The sequence below is a fragment of the Oncorhynchus mykiss genome, chromosome 19 (genome assembly GCF_013265735.2).
Source record: "Oncorhynchus mykiss isolate Arlee chromosome 19, USDA_OmykA_1.1, whole genome shotgun sequence".
Lineage (NCBI taxonomy): Eukaryota > Metazoa > Chordata > Actinopteri > Salmoniformes > Salmonidae > Oncorhynchus > Oncorhynchus mykiss.
The window spans coordinates 16,218,594-16,240,647 of NC_048583.1; the positions used below are offsets into that span (position 1 = coordinate 16,218,594).

At 41.9% G+C, this 22,054-nt stretch overlaps 3 protein-coding genes and 1 long non-coding RNA gene across 6 annotated transcripts in view; 2 read left to right on the forward strand and 2 right to left on the reverse strand.

Moving 5' to 3' along the window:
* Nucleotides 1-22,054, reverse strand: part of LOC110498461 (zinc finger and SCAN domain-containing protein 2) — a 771,911-nt gene that overhangs the window by 549,437 nt on the left and 200,420 nt on the right. The gene's annotated exons all lie outside the window — the stretch shown is intronic.
* Nucleotides 1-22,054, forward strand: part of LOC110498465 (zinc finger protein 34) — a 210,005-nt gene that overhangs the window by 184,857 nt on the left and 3,094 nt on the right. The gene's annotated exons all lie outside the window — the stretch shown is intronic.
* On the forward strand, nucleotides 1,342-19,796 carry LOC110498487 (myoneurin-like). Of its 2 annotated transcripts, XM_036953725.1 has the most exons (7): nucleotides 1,342-1,840; nucleotides 2,255-2,385; nucleotides 2,565-2,738; nucleotides 8,571-8,726; nucleotides 14,843-14,954; nucleotides 15,171-15,292; nucleotides 18,563-19,796. In XM_036953725.1, the coding sequence occupies exons 1-7, from the start codon at nucleotides 1,582-1,584 to the stop codon at nucleotides 19,502-19,504; spliced, it is 1,896 nt and encodes a 631-aa protein (XP_036809620.1). In that variant the 5' UTR covers nucleotides 1,342-1,581; the 3' UTR covers nucleotides 19,505-19,796. The 2 variants fall into 2 exon arrangements, with proteins under 2 accessions (XP_036809620.1, XP_021430806.2); XM_021575131.2 differs by lacking the exon at nucleotides 18,563-19,796 and having other exon boundaries at nucleotides 15,171-18,311.
* On the reverse strand, nucleotides 18,196-22,046 carry LOC118941351. The gene is made up of 2 exons (XR_005037597.1): nucleotides 21,709-22,046; nucleotides 18,196-19,167 (listed from the first exon to the last, which is right to left on the reverse strand). It is a non-coding gene; the product is annotated as an uncharacterized LOC118941351 (long non-coding RNA).

Genomic DNA, 22,054 nt, shown 5'->3' on the forward strand with positions numbered 1-22,054 from the left:
GCTAGCCAGGGGCACCACTCAGACATGATCTACAAGCAAAGCATGTGTTTAGTGAGTGATCAGATCAGAGGCAGTAGGAATGATCAGGGATGTTGATAAGTGTGTGAATTTAATCATTTTCATGTCCTGCTAAGCATTCTAAATGTAAAGAGTACATTTTGGGTGTCAGGGAAAATGTATGGAGTAAAAGGTATATAACTTTCTTTAGGAATGTAGTAAAGTAAAAGTTGTCAAAAAATATAAATAGTAAAGTACAGATAGCCCAATACTTTCAAGTATTTTTACTTAAGTACTACACCACTGGTGAATAGCACTTGGTTGATCTCTTGGAGCAGGACACAGGAGAGCAGGAATAAATCATGTGAGACAAAAGTGAGAGACAAGAATGAATGAGTAGTTTGTTTGTGAACTAGAAAAGGAACATCCTGACCGTCTGCGGCAGGGTGCTCTGCAGTCATCCTACTATTGACAGGGATAATGTGTCAGTTCTTATTTGTCAGTAGGAATTAAATGAGTGGGTCCTGCCTTGATTACTGTATTAGATTTACAGTACTTGTCCTATAGATTTCGTCGTCTTAAACTGTTACCTAGAATAAGCTGACAGCTGTATCGCTAGCATGTCATTCCAGGAAAGGGGCGTTTTAGCAACCTGCCCCTGCTAGCTAGCAACAGATCGACTTGTTGTAACTATCAAGCTACATCTAACGGTCTAGAAGGACAGAACACTACCACTCAACACCCCCTGCAACTGTTCTGCAGTAAAACCTCGCAATCCCAAGTATTTCTCTGCCGCTGCCACCACAACCTCTATTTACTGCAACTTTCGATCCATTTCTGCAGTACAATTGACAACCCTAGCTATGAATGCCAAGAAACCTACCTTACTGAAGCACATTCTTTCCATCACTCTGTATTAGCTTCTGCCTACTCACAGAAATCCTCTCAGGATCCCTCACCCTGTACCGACCTTTCTCTACCACCCTCTTCACAGCTTCAACATGTTTTTTGGGACTCAGAAATTTGACAGCAGAGGCATTACAAGGAATCCTGTCGATTTAATGCTCCATCCTCACAGGCACCTGAGCCTATTTAGGAATGGGATTTCAACTGTGACTGAAGGAGTGGAATGATATTTTTATGTATTTTGTATGATCTCGGTTTAACCCCCCTTCCCGCAATAATAATAAACAGATAATAATAAACAGTACCGTAATTAAAGAAGGAGATTTGATGTGTAACCATACAGTTAGCCATTGTTAGCAGATAATAATAAACAGTACCGTAATTCAAACAACAGCGCGCATATCCTTCTCATTTAGCCACACCCTTTGAGCTATGACGCCACCCAATAACATCGTTTCTCTTCAGTGTAAACGGAAGTGATCAGTGACCAAGAAGAATTTCCACATTAGCGTTTTTATTGTTGATATTAAGACGTGTATTGACAACGTGGAACTCAACATATGACTTATTTAACTGCACAGCATCACATACTTACCCCATGTAGTCTTTAATTCGCGTTGGAGGCCGGACTTGGTTGATAGACGTTTTTTTTTAGGTAACGCTAGTTAGCTGCTAACAATGGCTAACTGTATGGTTTTTCACACTCAAATAGCCTCCATCATGGAGGTGCTAGCAAATGCAGCCGTAGCAGATATCTGTAAACTCGTAGATGACGACTATGCAGTGTTTCGTTTGGAAATAACTCAAAGCCAGAAAGAAAACAGGGCATTGAGGAGGAAACTACAGCTACTGGAACTGAAGGTAGCACGGGAGCGCGTCGTCGCCAGTCGTCCCAGTAGTGTCAAGATCCTCGACCGGTACAGAGGAATAGCAAGAGGTACATTTTGCAGAAGGCTGAGGCTGCGCGGCCTAACGCCATCCATATATAACTCGGTGCCTGTCGCCCGGTTCCCCTCTGCACATGTGTTAACTGGAATTGGGTCTTGGTCAGTTTTTGGATAGTATGCAATAATTCCCCAGATTACTTAGCTATCTTGAACAAAGAAACAAATAATATTCTAGCCATATTAATTTACTGCATTAGCTATTATTTAATCAACGAACGCAATGTGTTGCATGGAACATAATACATTGATCAATAAAAAGTATATCAACTAGTTATGCTAAGTGTTACCTTACATCCTTACCAATTATAGACAGTGTCAAAACTGTCAATAGTGTACAATATAGCGTTGAGCATTGACAGTAGCTAACCCCCCCCCCCCCCCCCCCCCCCCCCATTCACTCTCAGGTGAAGCACATCTCACTGGAGGCAACAGGAGCTTTGAGAAGCCAGCGAGACACAATACATGGGGAGATGGCCAACCAATCACTGTTGATGAGGGGAGTGGAACTTCAACCCGGCATGTTATCGTGATAGAGGTGAGTGTAATAGTGTTCTATAAAAAATTTAATTAATTATTTATGTCAGAAAGGTTCCCCTCAGCTATTCACTTGCTTACATGTACATCTGCCATAGGGGAGCTTGTAAGACTTTTCTAAGATGCTGTTATACAATTAAATTAATGTACCAGTAATAACCTCCTCTTTTCTTGTGTCAGTCTGCAGATGCAGAGGCTGCAGGTCCTGGGGTCAAGCAGGAGAGTTCTGAAGGAGAGGAAATCCAACAGCACAGCAGAGACATCCAGACTGGAGCGTCTGGAGCACCCCCTGTAGCCACGGAGGACCCTACCACCGCCCCAGCGCAGCCCAGGAACCGACGCAACATCATGGAGGTCAGTGGAACGCTGAACGCCGTTCTCAAGACAGAAACAGACACAGAGACTTTAACTGAAACACAAAGGCTAGACACAGGATCTGACCACAGATCAGACCAAGGGAGACTGGTCTGTCACACAGCATCTGATCCTGCTCCCGGCTCAGAGTATTTACTTTACGGTAATCAGAGCCCGAGGACGGTTCAGTCCCAACGGGACTCAGATGACGCGTTACATGATCCATCTTGTTCTTACACTACAGAGATGGACCCTGGCAACATGACCTTGGGTTTAGAGACACAGACTGATCTGTCTAGAGGGGACTGGAACCGGTACAGTAGTCGTGTATACTCTGAAGGGTGCCTAGATAAGAAAGGGGAGAGTTTGGTTGTAGATGAAGTGAAAGTGGAGTGTGAGGTTCCTCCCACATGGAATGCAGATAGTCACCTAGGATACGGACTCTCACAGAGCAGAGGTTTCTTAGATTATAGGGAAAGCTCAGAGACAAATCCGAATGTTGCAACCCACTCCCCTTTACACTCGCGCAGGGATCTTGACCCAGTGTCAACGTCGATTGGGCCTTACGATTCTCACGGCCACATTCTTTTCGATCAGGTATCTAACTCAAACGACAGGGCTAGAGGCCAGGGAGTGGGAGGCACATCAGGCAATAGTAAAGAGAAACGGTTCCTCTGCATGTTTTGTAACAAAGGCTTCAGCTGCCCCCAGAAGGTGGAGATCCACCAGAGGGTCCACACAGGAGAGAAACCCTTCAGCTGTACACAGTGTCACAAACGCTTTGCCCAGGCTTGTGACCTGAAGAGGCACCAAAGGGTCCACACAGGGGAGAAACCATACAGCTGCCCCCAGTGTGATAAGAGGTTCTCCCACCAGCACCATCTGAAGAGGCACATGAAGGTCCACACAAGATAGAGACTAGGTGGAGGGCCGAAAAACATTAAGTTGATTGATCCCTGTCGAGGGAGGAGCTGATGACAGTAAAACATTCTTATGATCACTATTACATGTGTTGGTACTTTCAATTCTTACTCATTTTCTCATAAAAAGTATATTCCAAAATTCTGTTGGGCAAACTTTCTAAACTGCTTAACTTTGAACCAATCAGAACTCCAGCACAAACACCTTGTGATGAAGGCAGCCAATGGACTGCTTCTATCTACGACGTAAACACTGCCTCTTGTGAAAACGCATGTTGCTGTCTGATGAAGGGGAACAGATATAGCTAACTCCCAAAGACTGAAATAAGATAAATATCTGTTTAAGTGCACTGGAAATATGCAGCATGCAACATGAATTGTCTTGATTTTATGAAGAGATAACGCCGTTTACAATTTAGCCAACTTATTGAAAGCTAGCAAATGTTATTTTGACTAGCCTAGTCAGCTACTGTAAATGTCAATTTGTGTTTCATTAGCTTTGTCAGTGAATTCAATTTTTTAAATCATGTTTTGTCTCATTTCAAGTAACTAGCTGCAAGCTTAAATAAACATTTGATCATATAATTTGCATAGAAACCCAATAAAAGCATGTAGATAGAAAGATGTGTGTGTCATGAATGGAGGTCTAAAAATGATGGCTGCATATTAGCCAAATCATATAGCATACCTTGCAGTACAATCTTCTCTAAAAACAGTTGTAACATGTTGTAACATGTGCTTTGCAATCAGAAAACCAGAGTTTGATTTCTAAACCAGATGAGACCTCAAATAGCAGGTGCCCAATACCATGGTGGACCTGCACAATGTTGAATGCATTACAAAATAAAGTATGGAAAATGATAAAGAGCCTTTAGGATTATAGAAAAAACAGTTGGGAAATGAATGTTTGCGTTTTAAACACTAAATGTTCAGTGAATGTGAATATATTTAGGTGGTTTAAATTATACATTTTCCTACTAACCTTCTAAAAGTTTTCAGTGCCAAGATTTTGCAAATCCATTCATTATTCTACTAACTATGACTGAATGTGAGACAAGTTTCCCATAATGTACGTTTCATGCATATACAGTGCCTTCGGAAAGTATTCAGACCCCTTGACTTTTTCCACATTTAGTTACGCTGGCCTTATTTTAAAGTGGATAAATGTGTTTTTCTTCAATCAATCTACACACAATCCTCCATAATGAAAAAGCAAAACACAGGTTTTTAATAATTTTTTATAAATTTTTGCTAATACTGAAATACCTTATTTACATAAGTATTCAGACCCTTTGCTATGCGACTCGAAATTGAGATCAGTTGCCTCCTGTTTCAATTGATTATCCTTGAGCCATTTCTACAACTTGATTGGTGTCCACCTGTGGTAAATTCAATTGATTGGACATGATTTGGAAAGGCACACACGTCTATATAAGGACCCACATTTGACAGTGCAAGTCAAAGCAAAAACAAAGCCGTGAGGTCGAAGGAATTGTCCGTAGACCAAGAACACAGTGGCCCTGATCATTCTTAAATGGAAGAAGTTTGGAACCATCAAGACTCTTCCAAGAGCTGGCCGCCCGGCCGAACTGAGCAATCGGCAGAAAGGTGACCAAGAACCCAATGGTCACTTTGACAGAGCTCCAGAGTTCCTCTGTCGAGATGGGATAAACTTCCAGAAGGACAACCATCTCTGCAGCACTCCACCAATCAGGCCTTTGTGGTGGTGGTCAGACGGAAGCCACTCCTCATGTGTAAAAGGCACATGACAGCCCGCTTGGAGTTTGCCAAAAGGCACCTAAAGGACACTCAAGCCATGAGAAACAAGATTCTCTCGTCTGATGAAACCAAGATTGAACTCTTTGGCCTGAATGCCAAGCGTCACATCTGGAGGAAACCTGGCATCATCCCTATGGTGAAGCATGGTGGTGGCAGCATCATGCTGTGGGTATGTTTTTCAGCGGCAGGGACTGGGAGACTAGTCAGGATCAAGGGAGCAAAGTACAGAAAGATTCTTGGTGAAAACCTGTTCCAGAGTGCTCAGCACCTCAGACTGGGGCGAAGGTTCACCTTCCAACAGGACAACAACCCTAAGCACACAGCCAAGACAACGCAGGAGTGGCTTTGGGACAAGTCTCTGAATGTCCTTGAGTGGCCCAGCCAGAGCCCGGACTTGAACCCGATCGAACATCTCTGGAGAGACCTGAAAATAGCTGTGCAGCAACGCTCCCCATCCAACCTGACAGAGCTTGAGAGGATCCCCAGAGAAGAATGGGAGAAACTTCCCAAATACAGGTGTGCCAAGCCTGTAGTGTCGTACTCAAGAAGACTCGAAGCTGTAATCAATGCCAAGGGTGCTTCAACAAAGTACTGAGTAAAGGGTCTGAATACTTATTTAAAATTGATATTTCATTATATATTTTATTTTATAAATGTGAGAAAAAACATGTGCTTTGTCATTTTGGGTTATTGTGTGTAGATTGAGGGGGAAAAAATCATTTTATAAATTTTAGAATAAGGCTGTAATGTAAGAAAATGTTTTTAAAAAGTCAAGAGGTCTGAATACTTTCCGAAGGTGTGGACTGACAGTGAAATGCGAACGTATGGCCCTTCCCAACAATGCAGAGAAAGAAAAGAGAGATAATAGAAAAGGAACACATGTATTCAGAATGAATAAATATACACTCTGAAAACCAGGTCCTCCCTCGACAGAAGATAATGTAGCTTGCTAAAGCCCATCACCTGTACGCACTGCAGCAAGCGTTTCTGTGAGAGGCGCTACCTCAGGATACACCAGCAGAAAAAAACATTCCACTCTATAACATAGAAAGTAAGGCTGGAATTTGCCAGGGACCTCATGATAAAATATTATCACAATAGTTAGGTTCCGATGCAATATTTATTACACTTCTCACAATTGTGTATGTATTCCGATTCGATGTTGCAATTTGATGTTCCAAACATATTGCTCATTATGTCTGCTGCAGAGAGAGGAGAGAGCGTGAGAACTAGTTTTTATAAATCTGGGAAATAAAAGTGCTGAAAACATGTTGGCTCACTATTTAAAAAGAACAAGCTATAGGATGAAAAATACCAGATTTTTTTCCCGCAGGTACAGCCGACTAGCGCCAGCTACCGCTACCTACAGTAGCAAAAAAAGTAATAATAATGAAACTTTTTTTAAATGTATTTTTTATAAATCGGTAATTGGAGTCAAATATCGATATGTCATCTAAAAATTATATTGCAATATGTAGCTGACATGTTAAGCAATATGTAACACGATTTGTAACCATTCCAATCATTAAGTACATATTCATTTTCATTGTTGTCAAGAGAAGAACCACCGATGCATTTGGATTAATGAGAGTAACAGATTTCAGTGTTGAATATTCCTGAGCAAAATATTGCATCCAGACATTGTGTGATATATAAGGCAGTGGTCTAAGACACATCGGTCTAAGGCACTGCATCTCAGTGCTAGAGGCGTCACTACAGACCCTGGTTCAATTCCAGGCTGTATCACAAACGGACGTGATTGGGAGTGCGGCGCACAATTGGCCCAGCATCGTCCGGGGTAGGCCGTCATCGTAAATAAGAATTTGTTCTTAACTGACTTGCCTAGTTAAATAAAGGTTAAATACAAATATATTAACACTAAAAAGTACGTTGCATCAAATACAAATCTAATGTATTTATAAAGCTCTTTTTACATCAGCAAATGTCATAAAGTGCTATACCCAGCCTAAAACCACAAACAGTAAACAATGCAGATGTAGAAGCACGGTGGCTAGGAAAAACTCCCTAGAAAGGCAGGAACCTAGGAAGAAACCTAGAGAGGAACCAGGCTCTGAGGGGTGGCCAGTCCTCTTCTGGCTGTGCCAGGTTGAGATAAGAGTACATGGCTATTAAGGTCAGATTGTTCTTCAAGATGTTCATATTGTGTTTGTACTGTGTAGGCTATATGATGTTCACAAATGCAAATTCTGCATACACCCAACAGAGCTTTATAACCAATATACACTTACTAAATATACCTACACACTAACAAACACCTACTGTACATGTCAAAATAGTTTAGTCAGGTTTGTCTGATGACTTTTGACTTATCGTAGCTGACTCTTTTTTTACCCACAACGTCATATTTATGTCCACCATGATGGGTTTAACAATGAAGTCATTCTGTATTATGAGAATTTCGTTATCAATGTTCATAAACTTCAATTAATCTACTCAGTCTGCAACCCAGAGTTTGTAAGGTTTAAATGAAAAAGACAGAGTTCCCAGCTTACAATAGTCAAAATGTTTATTCACGAGAGCACTCTGAAGTCCATTATTCAAAGACATCCATTTTATACCTTGCTCCTTACTTACGCACATACTTCCACACAAACAGTAGATATCCTACGCACATACATACACACGAACAGTAGATGAGTTGTATCCTTCTCCAGAGTTCTCACCACTGTGTATCACTACCCAGCCGACAGTTCCATTCCCCCGAGATTAGGGAAACCTTGAGAAGTACTCCCTGTCCTATCATATGTTTCTCAGAGTTCTAGCCAGGTCGGGTCAAACACAGTTTAATTGTTCTCGATATTTTCTTAGACACACATATAAACACACATTTCTCTCCCTCACAGTTCTCTTCTGAACCTAGTTGGACTTACGTTTAATACTTTAATTATTCCTTATACATGCTACATAAACTATAATCCCTAATAGTTAGGTTTCAGGGCGGAATTATTTAATCATTATCTTTTAACATGTAAATTCCCTTATCATTCTGTAACTACAGTACAGGACTCATGTAGTGGGGAAGGGTAAACACTCCATGTTGAAAGTGTGTATCTGTGTGTACGTACCTGAGGGAGTGTATGTCTCTGTAATCTGTATCACCTGTCTCTTCCAGGAGGAGGAGGGTCCAGAGGTGCTGCTTGTGAAGGAGGAGGATAGTCTGAGGAACCCTGAGGGGACCATCGTCATGGAGGACAACCAGACTACACCACCTCCTGAACTCACAGAGGAACCAGCTGAACAGCACAGGACCACACACAGTCTCACTGAGGTGAGCCCACTGTAGACTACTGTCTGAATGGTATTAGGTCAGGGCTCGGATCCACAAAGCCTCTCTGAGTAGGAGTGCTGAACTAGGATCAGTTTTGCCTTTTAGATCATGATGAATAAGACAATATAGACAGATGGGGACCTGATCCTCGATCAGCACTTCTACTCTGAGACTACCCTGGGGCCGTATCCACAAAGTGTCTCAGAAAAAGTCACAGGAATTTGGTTATAACCTGTTTTAAGACATCTGAGCTCAGAGTAGGTTTTAGGATGATATTAAGACACTGCACAGACAAACTCTGAGCCAGGAGTAAAATCAACTCTTAAAAGTTTCTCAGCTGGTAATCAGGACATTTTGAGGTACCGTAAAGGAAAGATAGTGATGACGCTCATTGACGTTGTTACGGGCCCTTCCCAACAATGCAGTGAGAAAGAAAAGTAACAACAGAATAACAATAAATACACAATGAGTAAACGATACATGGGGTACCAGTACTAGTATAATTGAGGTAGATATGCACATATAACTAGGAATAAAGTGACAGATAGTAAACAGCAGCATATGTGATGAGTCAAAAAAAAGTTAGTGCAAAAAGGTCAATGAAGATAGTTAACCAAATAGCCTCCCGGACTATTTAACTCTATTTAGCAGACTTATGGCTTGAGAATAGAAGCTGTTCAGGGTCCTGTTGGTTCCAGACTAGGGCTGTGGCGGTCACGAAATTTCGTCAGCCGGTGATTGTCAAGCAAATAACTGTCGGTCTCACGGTAATTTACCTTTAATTAACATAGACACATTTAGCATCTCCTGGCTTCCACACTCCTGCCTAAAAGCCACTGATGCAGACCTTTGGAAGATCTACATTTGAAAAAGTCTAATAAATCCATTTAATATAGCCTACACCTTCACAACAAATCCATTATTTATTTTAGACAGGTCTAAAGAAACATGATATGAAGGAAATGTAGTCTATTTCAGAAGAACAGAATAGCATACTCTGAGTTGTCCTTATGTTAGGTCCTGATCTGGCTATGCCAAATGGCTGTGGGCTATACTAGTTCATTTAGCAGACAAGATTTGCTTAGAATTCCGTGGCATTATTTTATAGTATGAAGAATACAATGGAACAAAGCTGAATAAAATAGAAAGGATATTTTCTCCAAACCATTTGAGGGAGTGCGCACATGCGGCTATTTTGTGTTGAGCGGTTACCAAAAATAGGTACTCCTACATGTTTAATTTAGAGTTATTAATGTATCTTTAGTTGTTCTACAAACGTTGGGCTTCATGTTTTGATTTGTAATACATTGTAAGGCTGCATGATGCGACTCTAAATGATTTTCTTTTGTCGCTTGAAAGGCATGAACTCTGCTTTCTTTTTTTTGCGCAGGCTGTACACACTTCGTCAGTCTCTCATTCACAATTTGAGAAGCACTTGATAATGCCTTGAATTTCCCGGCGGCATCCCCTTGTGTGGCCATAGTGCACCCTAAAAAAAATCCATGCCTTTTGCAGCCCTTCACCCTGATTGCTGCGTGCTCCGTAGCACTTCTCACTCACATGGCTCTCCATCACATGATCTGGTCTTTCTCACAGGCTACAAGTGAAGACAGACACATCGGGACGCAACTGAGCACGTTCTTATCCAATTCCGAGGTGCATATTGAAGATATTGGAAGAACTGTCCACATTTACTTTTCGTCAGCCAACAAGATGATCAGGCCTAACGTACAGCAAAAGCACTAGCCTATGGCAATCTATTATCCCTCATAGTACAAAAGTTGGCCTATTATATTCTGTACGAGAAATAAATATTCCAAACATAGTCTGGGACAGTTGTGGGATTCGATAGATCTCAAATTAATACAACCACTAGCATCAAAAAAAACTTTGTTACGCAATGTGGCTGACGCAACAGATCAGAACATTTAGCTTAAAATGTTGAAAAAATATTAGGCTATTTCTTCACATTATAAGCGCAGCAATACGCACACGGCAGTAGGCTATAAGCGTGAAGGTTCCATTGGCGGGAAAACACCATTATCAAAAGTGACCACACAATTATGCATGAAACTCAGGCGCTGCTTATATATGCCATTTAGGCTCTACACCCCTTGTAAAGTGGATTAATGTGTTTAATTTTAAGAAGATATTTGACCACTTTTTAGTTGTGATTACAAACCTTCAAACGGGCCTATGGACTAGGCTATATGAGGTGTGCGATTATGATTTTTTTTTTATTAAGTATCTTTTTCTTGCCTTATGCTGGGCATCATTCACAAGTGATAATATATAATTAACAAGTGATAAGCTAATAGTCACCCATCAGACTATTCTTGATTTAATTTTATCTTTACATATACTAAATAATATATGTGTGAAATCCGTTTTGATTTAGAAGTGGACCATTATTTTGCACCGGTCTCGAAATGGGCAGGGGAAAAAAAGACATGTCATCTATGCACTTAAATAGAGAATGGAGGACGCAATTTCCGTGGTTCATTTTCATGCCAGCCAGGTTGGCTATACTCCTGTTGTAAAGAGAAGCAATATGCTTAATATTAGGAAAGTTGAGAAATAAATATAGTAGGCCTAGCCTATAGAAATCTGATGGGATCCGCCATCACTCTGTTTTTTTACACAATTTCATAGCCATAGAAATGTTACGCAACATGAACTTATGGACTCTCATGAAGTGTTTGATTAGATATTCGATTAGATTTTTCGATTACATTTGCATTGATGCCAGAGTGATTAGAGGGACAATAGAGTGCTGAGTACCAGGCAGTTAGCAAGTTTGGTATTCTACTAATGACCATCAGCAGCATCAGAGCTTGGAGAAGCCTAATTACCGTGACTAAAAGGTCACACGGAATTTGACTGCCTTCATGACTCGTGACCACCGGTGTGGCGGTAAGGTCACTGCAACAACCCTATTCCAGACTTGGTGTATCAGTACTGATTGCCGTGCGGAAGCAGAGAGAACAGTCTATGACTTGGGTGGTTGGGGTCTTTGACCATTTTTAGGGCCTTCCTCTGACACCGCCTGGTATATAGGTTCTGGATGGCAGGGAGCTTGACTCCTGTGAGGTACTATGCTGTATACACTACCCTCTATAGCGCTTTGTGGTTGGATGCCAAGCAGTTGCCATACCAAGCGGTGACGCAGCCAGTCAAGATGCTCTCAATGGTGCAGCTGTAGAACTTTTTGAGGATCTGAGGGCCCATGCCAAATCTTTTCAGCCTCCTGAGGGGAAAGAGGCATTGTCATGCCCTCTTCATGACTGTGTTAGTGTGTGTGTGGACCATGATAGGTCCTTAGTGATGTGGACACTGAGGAGCTTGTAACACTCAATCCACTCCACTACAGTCTGGTCGATGTGAATGGGGGCATGCTCAGCCCTCCTTTTCCTGTAGTCCATGATCAGCTCCTTTGCCTTGCTGACGTTGAGGGAGAGGTTGTTGTCCTAGCACCACACTGCCACTTCTCTGACCTTCTCCCTGTAGGCTGTCTCATCGTCGTCGATGAGCAGGCCTACCACCGTCGTGTTGTCAGCAAACTTAATGGTGTTGGAGTCGTGTGCGTCCACACAGTTGTGGTGAACAGGGAGTACAGGAGGGGACTAATCTTAGTGATGAGCTTTGAGGACACTATCGGGTTGAACGCTAAGCTGTAGTCAATGAACAGCATTGTCACCTCTTTTCCAGGTGGGAGAGGGCAGTGTGGAGTTCAATAGAGATGGTGTCATCTGTGGCCCTGTTGGGTCGGTATGCGAATTGGAGTGGGTCCAGGGTGTCTGGTGTGATGGTGTTGATGTGAGCAATGACCAGCCTTTAAAAGCGTTTCATGGCTACAGATGTGAGTGCTACGAGGCGATAGTCATTTAGACAGGTTACCGAGGCGTTCTTGTGCACAAGGACTACGGTGGTCTGCTTTAAACATGGGGCGGCAGGGTAGCCTAGTGGTTAGAGCGTTGGACTAGTTGCAAGTTCAAATCCCCGAGCTGACAAGGTACAAATCTGTCGTTCTGCCTGCCCCTGAACAGGCAGTTAACCCACTGTTCCTAGGCCGTCATTGAAAATAAGAATTTGTTCTTAACTGACTTGCCTGGTCAAATAAAAAAATAAAAACATGTAGGTATTACAGACTGGGTCAGGAAGAGGTTGAAAATGTCAGTGAAGACACTTGCCAGCTGGTCAGCGGATGCTCTGATTACGCGTCTGGTAATCCGTCTGGCCTTGCGGCCTTGTGAATGTTAGAACTTTAAACAGGTTCTCTCACATGAGCTTTTTGGCAAAACGGATTCAGTTTTCCTGCATTAAAATCACTGTACCTCCTCTGGATGACCATTTTCTTGTTTGCTTATGGCCCTATACTGCTTTTTGAGTGTGGTCTTAGTCCCATTATCTTGTTGGGGTTGTAAATAGACAGCTATGAAAAATATAGATAAACTCTCTTTGTAAATAGTATGGTCTAGAGCTTATCATGAGGTATTCGAACTCATGAGAGCTGAACCTCGAGACTTCCTTAATATTAGAGATCGCACACCAGCTGTTGTTAACAAAGAGACATACACCTCCCCTTTGAGCTTACTGGATGCTGCCATTCTGTCCTACTGCTGCCAGATGTATATTATCCATGTTCATGTTCAGCCAAGACTCCGAGAACCATAGGTTATTACAGTTCTTCAGGTGCCGTTGATAGGATAGTCTCGAATGGAGCTCGCCCAGTTTGTTTTCCAGTGATTGTACATTCGCAAATAGAAGGGGGGTTAGAGGTGGTTTATGTATTCGCCTATGTAGTTTGTCAGGGCGCCTGCAAGTTGGCCTCTCTTGCGCAGTCTTTTTCTTTTCCGAGTCTTCGTTATTAGGGCCTGGTCCGGGGTGAGCAGTAGGTCCTGCTCCTCTGACTCGTTGAAGTAGAAATATTAATCCAAATCGAGGTTAGTGATCGCTGTTCTGATGTCCAGAAGCTCTTTTCGGTCATAGGACTTAGAATTACGGGGAATAACTCATCACGATGAGGTATTGCCTGCTTTGGACTATAGAATGCTTCAGACAAGTATCAAATGTTGCAATGGTAAAATGTTTAATATAATTTTCACCTAATACAATTACTTTGCCTACTCTTAATTCTTGCCTAATATTTTTTGCATGCATAACCTTTTTTGTAACCAATTCTGATGGTGGTTAAAAACGGAATTTTGTCAATGGGCTATTACAGTTATATCAACACATTCGTCACTACTGTTTAACAACTCTAAATCGCTTTGGCACAGTAGGCATCAACCAACTTGCCGATAATGTTGCATAAAACGTTTGAACAGTCTATAATTTTCATTGAACATAATCAAAGTTAACATAGGCCATACCATGTGTGATATGATAGACTTTCAAACATTTTATGCAACATTATCTAATGCTTTCAATTTCCAAACCTACAGGCATGCCCAATTTAAGTATATATTTTTTAAAGATAGACTGTCAACGTCTATCAAGGTGATATTGCGCTCCAAAGTGATAACTTAAAATAACATAATGTAGGTTATTGAAATAATCTTTAGCCTAGTGGTTAAAACAATTTAGGCATATAATGTGAAATCATTGTCAAAAGCGCAAGAGATACTGTTGCAGGTAGGTCTACATCATTTATGAGTTGATCATATTCAAATATAAACACTTTCTTTCAAGGACTCCAAAGTCATTGCCTATGGTGCAAGGAACCACTGACTCGCTGACCTTTTCTATTATCAAGACACTTGCTCAACTAGTTAGGACAGCTCATGAGGTCTCCTAAATATCCGTAGACTAGATGGGACTCTTATGACTAAAGATGCTTCAAGCATAGCTTTTATTTTTACCCGTTAGAATAGGAGAACTTCTACTCTGAGACACATTGTGGATGCGGGTCCTGGTCTTGATTCATTTTGTCTTAAGTGTGGGACCATGTCTTTGAATTATCAAACCATTAAAGAGTATCAAGTAATAAAATCAACTAACATGTTTGTATAGTATTCATAGCAATCTCTCCATTGCCCAATCAGAAGCTGCTTCATAGCAGGGTGCTCGTATCAGATTTCTTGATCCAACAACCTCTCACTCTGTATCTCTTACAGTCAGTAGACATGGAGGATGGGAAGCCTGATCTGCTGCTGGTCAAAGAGGAGACAATAGAAGATGGACCAGAGAGCATTGACCTGCTGAGTGGACTAAAGATGGGGGAGCAAGGTAAGGGAGAAATGCACATACAGTAATAGATCTTCAATGGAAATAGTAATGTGCCTGGCTATTATTTTTTCAGAAAATGAAATCAATACAACTTATGTTTACATACAAAAACACACAATGCATGAACTTGACCAGGTAATTGATTTAAAAAAAACTCCATATGTAGAGTTCTCTGCCATGTTTTTTAAAAGTCTATTTTCTAATCTCTTCCTTCAGGTGATTGGCTGGAGGTTAAAAAAGGAGACTGGGCGGCCATCTTGGATTCCCAGACCGGAGCAGCCAAGGGTCGAGGAGACGACATCACCGAGCTGGCCAGGGCCAGAGGCGACATAGTGGAGGTCAGTGGATGGGACAGCATCCTTAATGCCGGGCTGGGGAACAACACTGTTAACCACAACCCAAAACAGACAGTCGAACACAAAACAACAGCCAAACTTAGTTTCCATGACAACAGACTGGCTGAGACCAGGGCAAGGCGTAGATTTGGTCTGCAGGGACGGGGTGGTGTGGTTGTGAGTCGGGAGAGAACAGACACAGACTCGGCTAGCGATGCTCCGTCCTGCTCCTATAGTTGTGATTCAGAGAGACTGATGGGGCCTCAGGTTAACCCTGTAACAGATGCTGCCTTCAGCCTGCCTTCTATAGGATCTATCAACTGGAACATGGACCCTGCAACAACACAGACACTCCCTGGCCTTCATCCTCCTCATACTATTCTAATGTTAAACCAGACCTCCGACAATGACAGTGCCTCAACACTAAATAGCTACACAAGCCCATTGACAAATGACAGTAGTGGAGATGGAATCAGAAAAGGTGGTGGCGCCAAAGAGAAGCGATTCCCGTGTTCGTTCTGTGGGAAAGCCTTCAGTTTCCCCCAACAGGTGGAGATCCACCAGAGGATGCACACAGGGGAGAAACCTTTCTGCTGCAACCTGTGCCGGGCCAGTTTCTCCCACTTATCCAGCCTGAAGAGGCACCAGAGGGTCCACACAGGGGAGAAACCTTTCGGTTGCCACCTGTGCCGGGTCAGTTTCTCCCACACGTCCAGCCTGAAGAGGCACCTGAATGTCCACACGGGAGAGAGGCCATTCGCCTGTACGCACTGCGAGAAGAGGTTCTCAGAGAGAAGCTACCTCAGGTTACACCAGCAGAAAATGCACACAGCCCATGTATAGTGTAGAGTAGTATTAGTTAGTTTGTAGTTAATTATGTTTTTTTATGTAGTAGGGAACTGGATCAGATGAACTGAGGAAAGAATTAGTATGATGAAGCAGAGTAGATGATATGGTGATGGTTGGTGTGATGGGGTCTTTTAAAATGCTTCACTGATAAGAAATGACAACATTGTCCTGATGTTTGATGCGCTTGTTTTATAATGAGGAACTGGTAGTGCCTTAATTCATGTTTTCTTGACAAAGTAATGAAGCTGTGTGTAATGTTAAGCCTTTTCCAACGTATTCTCATTCATTTTATCAAAGCGAGGGTACCAGATTTACAGAAAAGGTCAAGTGTTACCATAAGGAGAAAAAAATATATACTTGTTACTAGGGCTTTTGCGGTAATCCAGCATTCATGAGTCATGACCTCAATAAAATTCTATGTGACCAGTCATGGTAATCTCCTTTTAAGCACTCTGGACATATGTTAGTAGTACCCAACTCGGTAATGATCATCAGGTCGCTAATGGCCTGGTTCTCAGGGCTCTATTGTCCTTCTAGCCCCTCTGACATCAACGCAAATGTCATCGAAAATCACAAACACTTATCATCAAAACATAATGTGCTTTTAAAACTTACCTCCCTGTGATTGGTTGATTAGTTGATTAGTTGTAGTTCTGCTCTTGAACAAGGCAGTTAACCCACGGTTTCTTAACTGACTTGCCTAGTTAAATAAAGTCAAAATAAAAAAATAAAAACTGATGGAAAAAAAGTTGATAAAAAACAGATATAAGATATCTTTGGTACAAAATTGGCCAAGCCTAAATAAAACGAATTCAGTCTACATTATAGTGAATGTTGATTTTATTTTGAATAGCCTAGTAATAGGGCACGTTTTATATTTTTCATAATTAATAGGCTGACACATTACCTTTAGCTACAGAATATCTCACCACCATGTGCTTCCATCTCCTCCCCGCTCTCCTTCATGACATTCTTCAGCGCGCAGAGAGAGGCGCTGTCAACAGTTTAATGAAATACCGTATACAGTTTCGGTGTGAAAACATGTTACTATCGATTTTCTCTTACAGAATTTCACTTAGTTTCCCAAATGAAGCACTGGGTAGCTGCAGGAACAGGTTTGGAGTGCCCATGGCATACAGAGTTTGGGCGGAATATCTATCACATGTTGCGCCGCGACATAACCGTAGTTTACCGGATATGGGACGAAGCGGCGGGAAAGTGGCCTCCATTCGCTATTCGATACAGATGATATGTTTTATTTTTTTCTTGCCCATGTTTCTGCAAATTTGATAATGGGCCATTATAGATCTAAACTAATTTGACATATTAGTTCAGATTAAATTGAGAATAGTCTGGTGAAAGAATGGTCACTTGATGAAAGCTGGAGGGAACAGCATGTGCAGCCAGCCTGAGGCAAGGAACCGAGCACAAGCTTTTTTTGCGATATTCTCAAAATCGTCAATACCCAAGAGTCGCATCATGCAGCCCATATATCTTTTGATTTCTAAGGCATCCTAAGGTTTGTATCATTCACAACTAAAGTTGCCAAATTACTGAAAATCTAGCATATAGTAGGACCTGTTCAAAATGATTGAATTTTACGTTCAACATAGACACTTAATATGCGCACTCCTCTGGAAAGGGAAAACTATCATTTCTATTTTAAGTTCAATTATAATCTTCTTACTATAAAATCATATAATATAACACAATGGCATGGGACTTAAGGATATATTGTCTGCTAAATGAACAAGCCTACAGCATGGCGCATAGCCATCAAATTATGTATTTTTGACAGTGTACAGTAGGGCAACTCATATTCTATTCTTCTGAAATACAATTTCTTCATATCATGTATCTTTAGACTGGCCTAAAATAAATCTTGGCTTTATTGTGATGGTGTATATTCAATTGATTTGATATTGTTAAATGTAGATGTTCCAAAGTTCATCAGCAGCTTGTATGCATGGAGGCCTGGAGATGCTCAACGTGTTTATGTTAATTACTGGTCAATTACGTGAGACTGACAATTTTGCATGACAATAACCAGCTGACAATTTGTCATGACCACCACAGCCCAACGTATTGTTTTCTTTAATAAAAAAGTACTGTACTTTACATTATGTAAGTGTATTTCCATTTTAGTTGAAATTAAATACAAATTTGACTCTGCTGACTGGCTTGTTTGTTTTTTTTTGTATCATTTCAGTCGAACCAAAACATTATACTTAATTATTGAATCAACACATGGCTTTAAAAAAAAAAATAAAACTCCAATGGTCCATATTGTTGGGTACTTGAATCACAGTGTTAGAGATGGGCTTGACTGTGGATGAACATTTTATAATATGTCATGTTACTGTGTGTACAGCAGAGTTTCTTATATGAACCTTTTATATGCTCTTTTGTAAAATGTGTGTTTAGTCTGCAGTCCATGAAGACCTGCTGATATCCGGTGTTGCTGGCGGGAGAGAGTGGACCTCTGAAGAGGCTGGTCACAAACCCTGGCCCCGGATCAGAACCCTGGATCAGGAGCCATTGTTATTCCGTCCCGATTCGGAACTAGGTCCAACCGACGAGGGACAGAGATTCCACCACTACACAGAACACAACCAGTGGACAGGTGGACTGAACAACCTCAGTCCTGGTGGTCATCAGAGAGACAGAGGCTTCAGTCAGGGATCCAGTCTGAAGCCCAGACCCTTCTCTTCACAGTCTCAGTGCAGGGATGAAGCAGGACCTGGGGCTGATAGAGATAGACCCTCCTGTTCCTATGATACAAACACCACAGTATCCATGATGAACAGAGCAGGTCACCTTAGGCGTCAGCCTTCACAGAGAATGGTGGGAGATCCCCTGGGTGGTAGTCTATCAGGAAGTCTTTCTTTTCCTTCAGGATCTCATCTAATATCTGGTGACTGGGTTCATAGTAAGCCTGGACCTGGGTCTAGCCTTCCTCAGCTGCCTCATGGTAACCCCACGAATGCAGACAGGGTCAGGGTGGGCGTTCACCACGAGAGGCACCTAACCTATAACACAGCACACAATCCCATCAACACCAAAACAATGGCTAGAGGTCAAGGAGGGAGCTCAAAGACTAACCACCTGGCGGTGGTGTCTCCTGCTTCTACCTCCTCTGGTGTCATAGGGTCACAACGTAAGAGGCCAAGCAATAGGACAGATTCTGAAAAGCCGTATGCCTGCCCCACGTGTGGGAAGAGCTTTGCGGAGGCAAGGTATGTGAAGCAGCACCAGACCATTCACACCAAGGAGAGGCCCTTCAAGTGCAAACTATGTTCCAAGAGCTTCTCCTTCCTGAGTTACCTCATCAGGCATAGGAGTGCCCACAATGGGGATAAATCGTAGCAATTCTTTAGCTGAACTATTATAGTTATCATGTGAAGTATCCTGGGCTAATATTTTTTATTACTATGTCCCTCAGTTGAGCATCTGGGTACTCAAACGTTCTCCCATTATACAGATTGGTTGTTTGGTGTGCTGGCATAGCCAACACACTGTCATTGAAGTCTAACACTATATAAATACAGTGCATTCGGAAAGTATTCAGACCCTTCACTCAGTACTTTGTGAAATCACCTTTGGCAGTGATTACAGCCTCGCATCTTCTTGGTTATGACGTTACAAGCTTGGCACACCTGTATTTGGGTAGTTTTTCCCATTCTTCTCTGCAGACCCGCAAGCTCTGTCAGGTTGGATGGTTGGCGTCGCTGCACAGCTATTTTCTGGTCTCTACAGAGATGTATGATCGATCGGGTTCAATTTTGGGCTCTAGCTGGGCCACCCAAGGACATTAAAAGACTTGTCCTGAAGCCACTCCTTCATTGTCTTGGCTGTGTGCTTAGGGTTGTTGTCCTGTTGGATGGTTAACCTTTACCCCAGTCTGAGGTGCTGAGCACTCTGGAGCAGGATTTCATCAAGGATCTCTCTGTACTTTTCTCCTTTCATCTTTCCCTCATCCTGACTAGTATCCCAGTCCTTGCCTCTGAAAAACATCCCCGCAGCATAATGCTGCCACCACCATGCTTCACCATAGGGTTGGTGCCAGATTTCCTCCAGATGTGATGCTTGGCATTCAGGCCAAAGAGTTTTCTCATGGTCTGAGAATCTTTATGTGCCTTTTGGCAAACTCAAAGCGGGCTGTCATGTGCCTTTCACTGAGGAGTTGCTTCCGTTTGGAGGAGTTGCTTCCATTTGGCGGAGTGCTGCAGAGATGGTTGTTCTCCCATCTCCAGAAGAACTCTGGAGCTCTGTCAGAGTGACCATCGGGTTCTTGGTCCCCTCCCTGACCAAGGCCCTTCTCCCCCGATTGCTTAGTTTGGCCGAGTGGCCAGCTCTAGTAAGAGTCTTGGTGGTTCCAAACTTCTTCCATTTAAAAATAATGGAGGCCACTGTGTTATTGGGGATCTTCAATGTTGCAGAAATATTTTGGTACCCTTCCCCAGATCTATGCCTCGATACATTCCTTTCTCGGAGCTCTTCGGACAATTAATTCGACCTCATGGCTTGGTTTTTGGTCTGACATGCATTGTCAACTGTGGGACCTTATATAGACAGGTGTATGTGTGCCTTTCCAAATCATGTCCAATCAATTTAATTTACCGAAGGTGGAGTCCAATCAAGTTGTAGAAACATATCAAGGTAGATCAATGTAAATGGATGCACCTGAGCTCAATTTCGAGTCTCATAGCAAAGGGGCTGAATACTTATGTACATAAGGTATCAGTTTTTTATTTGTAATAAATTAGCTAAAATGTCTAAACCTGTTTTCACGTTGTCATTATGGGATATTGTGTGTCGATTGAGGAAAATAATTCATTTAATCAATTTTAGAATAAGGCTCAAATTTCCAAATGCACTGTAAATTCCCCCTTTGGAATTTGGTTTTACCTTTGTTCTAGTCATAACAAATATAATGTCCCTCCCAACAACATTTTGCATAATCAGGTGGTACCTGTTCCTTTAAATCCTATAATTAGGTGGTCAAATCTGTTAATTAATGAGAAATCATGTTGTCCTTTTGATATGTTGACATTTTATGAACTTGTTTATCATTTAGAATTAAAATGGGCGTAATTTTCATTCGTCCTATGAAAGGGTTTCCACTAGATTCTACCGCCAAAGTCATTTAGGCTATACGTAAAAATGAATTATATAAAAAAAGTGCTTTTTGGTCTTTAATTAAAGTTATGGTTAAGGTTGGTTTTAAAATCAAATGTTAAGAAGAGACATTGTGGAAATAGGCAGGGTTTAGACAATAATGATTTTGGCTGTGGATGTTAGTGACGACTGCTTGAAAGATAGTGATCATGAATAGGTTTGACGTGGAACGTAATAAGCAGTACCGTAATTCACATTACAGCGCGCATACCCTTTATTTAGCCACACCCTTCTATGACGCCTACCAATAACATAATTTCTCTTCGGTGTAAACGGAAGTAAATTACGAGTAACAACTTTCACGTTGGCGTGTTTATCGTTGCTATTTAGACGTTTATTAAAACCATGGCACTTAAAATGACCAATTTAACGGCACAGAATCACATACTTACCATATGTAGTCTTTAATACTTGTTAGAGACAGGACTTTGTGATAGATATATAGTTAACGCTAGCTAGCTGCTAACGTTAGCTAACAATGACTAACGGTATGGTTTTCCACACGCAAATTGCCTCCATAATGGAGGTGTTAGCGAATGCCGCCGTGGCAGAGATCTGTAAACTCGTAGACGACGACTATGCAGTGTTTCGTTTGGAAATAACTCAAAGCCAGAAAGAAAACAGGTCATTGCGGAGGAAACTACAGCTACTTGAACTGAAGATGGCACGGGACCGCGTCCTAGCCAGTCGTCCCAGTATCAAGATCCTCGACCGGTACAGAGGAATGGCAAGAGGTAT

Coding starts and splice junctions, on each gene's coding strand:
- LOC110498487 (XM_036953725.1), top strand. CDS start 1,582: ATGGCTAACTGTATGGTTTTTCACACTCAAATAGCCTCCATCATGGAG. Junction 14,955..15,170: donor ACTAAAGATGGGGGAGCAAG/GTAAGGGAGAAA, acceptor CTCTTCCTTCAG/GTGATTGGCTGGAGGTTAAA. Junction 15,293..18,562: donor CCAGAGGCGACATAGTGGAG/GTCAGTGGATGG, acceptor ATGTGTGTTTAG/TCTGCAGTCCATGAAGACCT.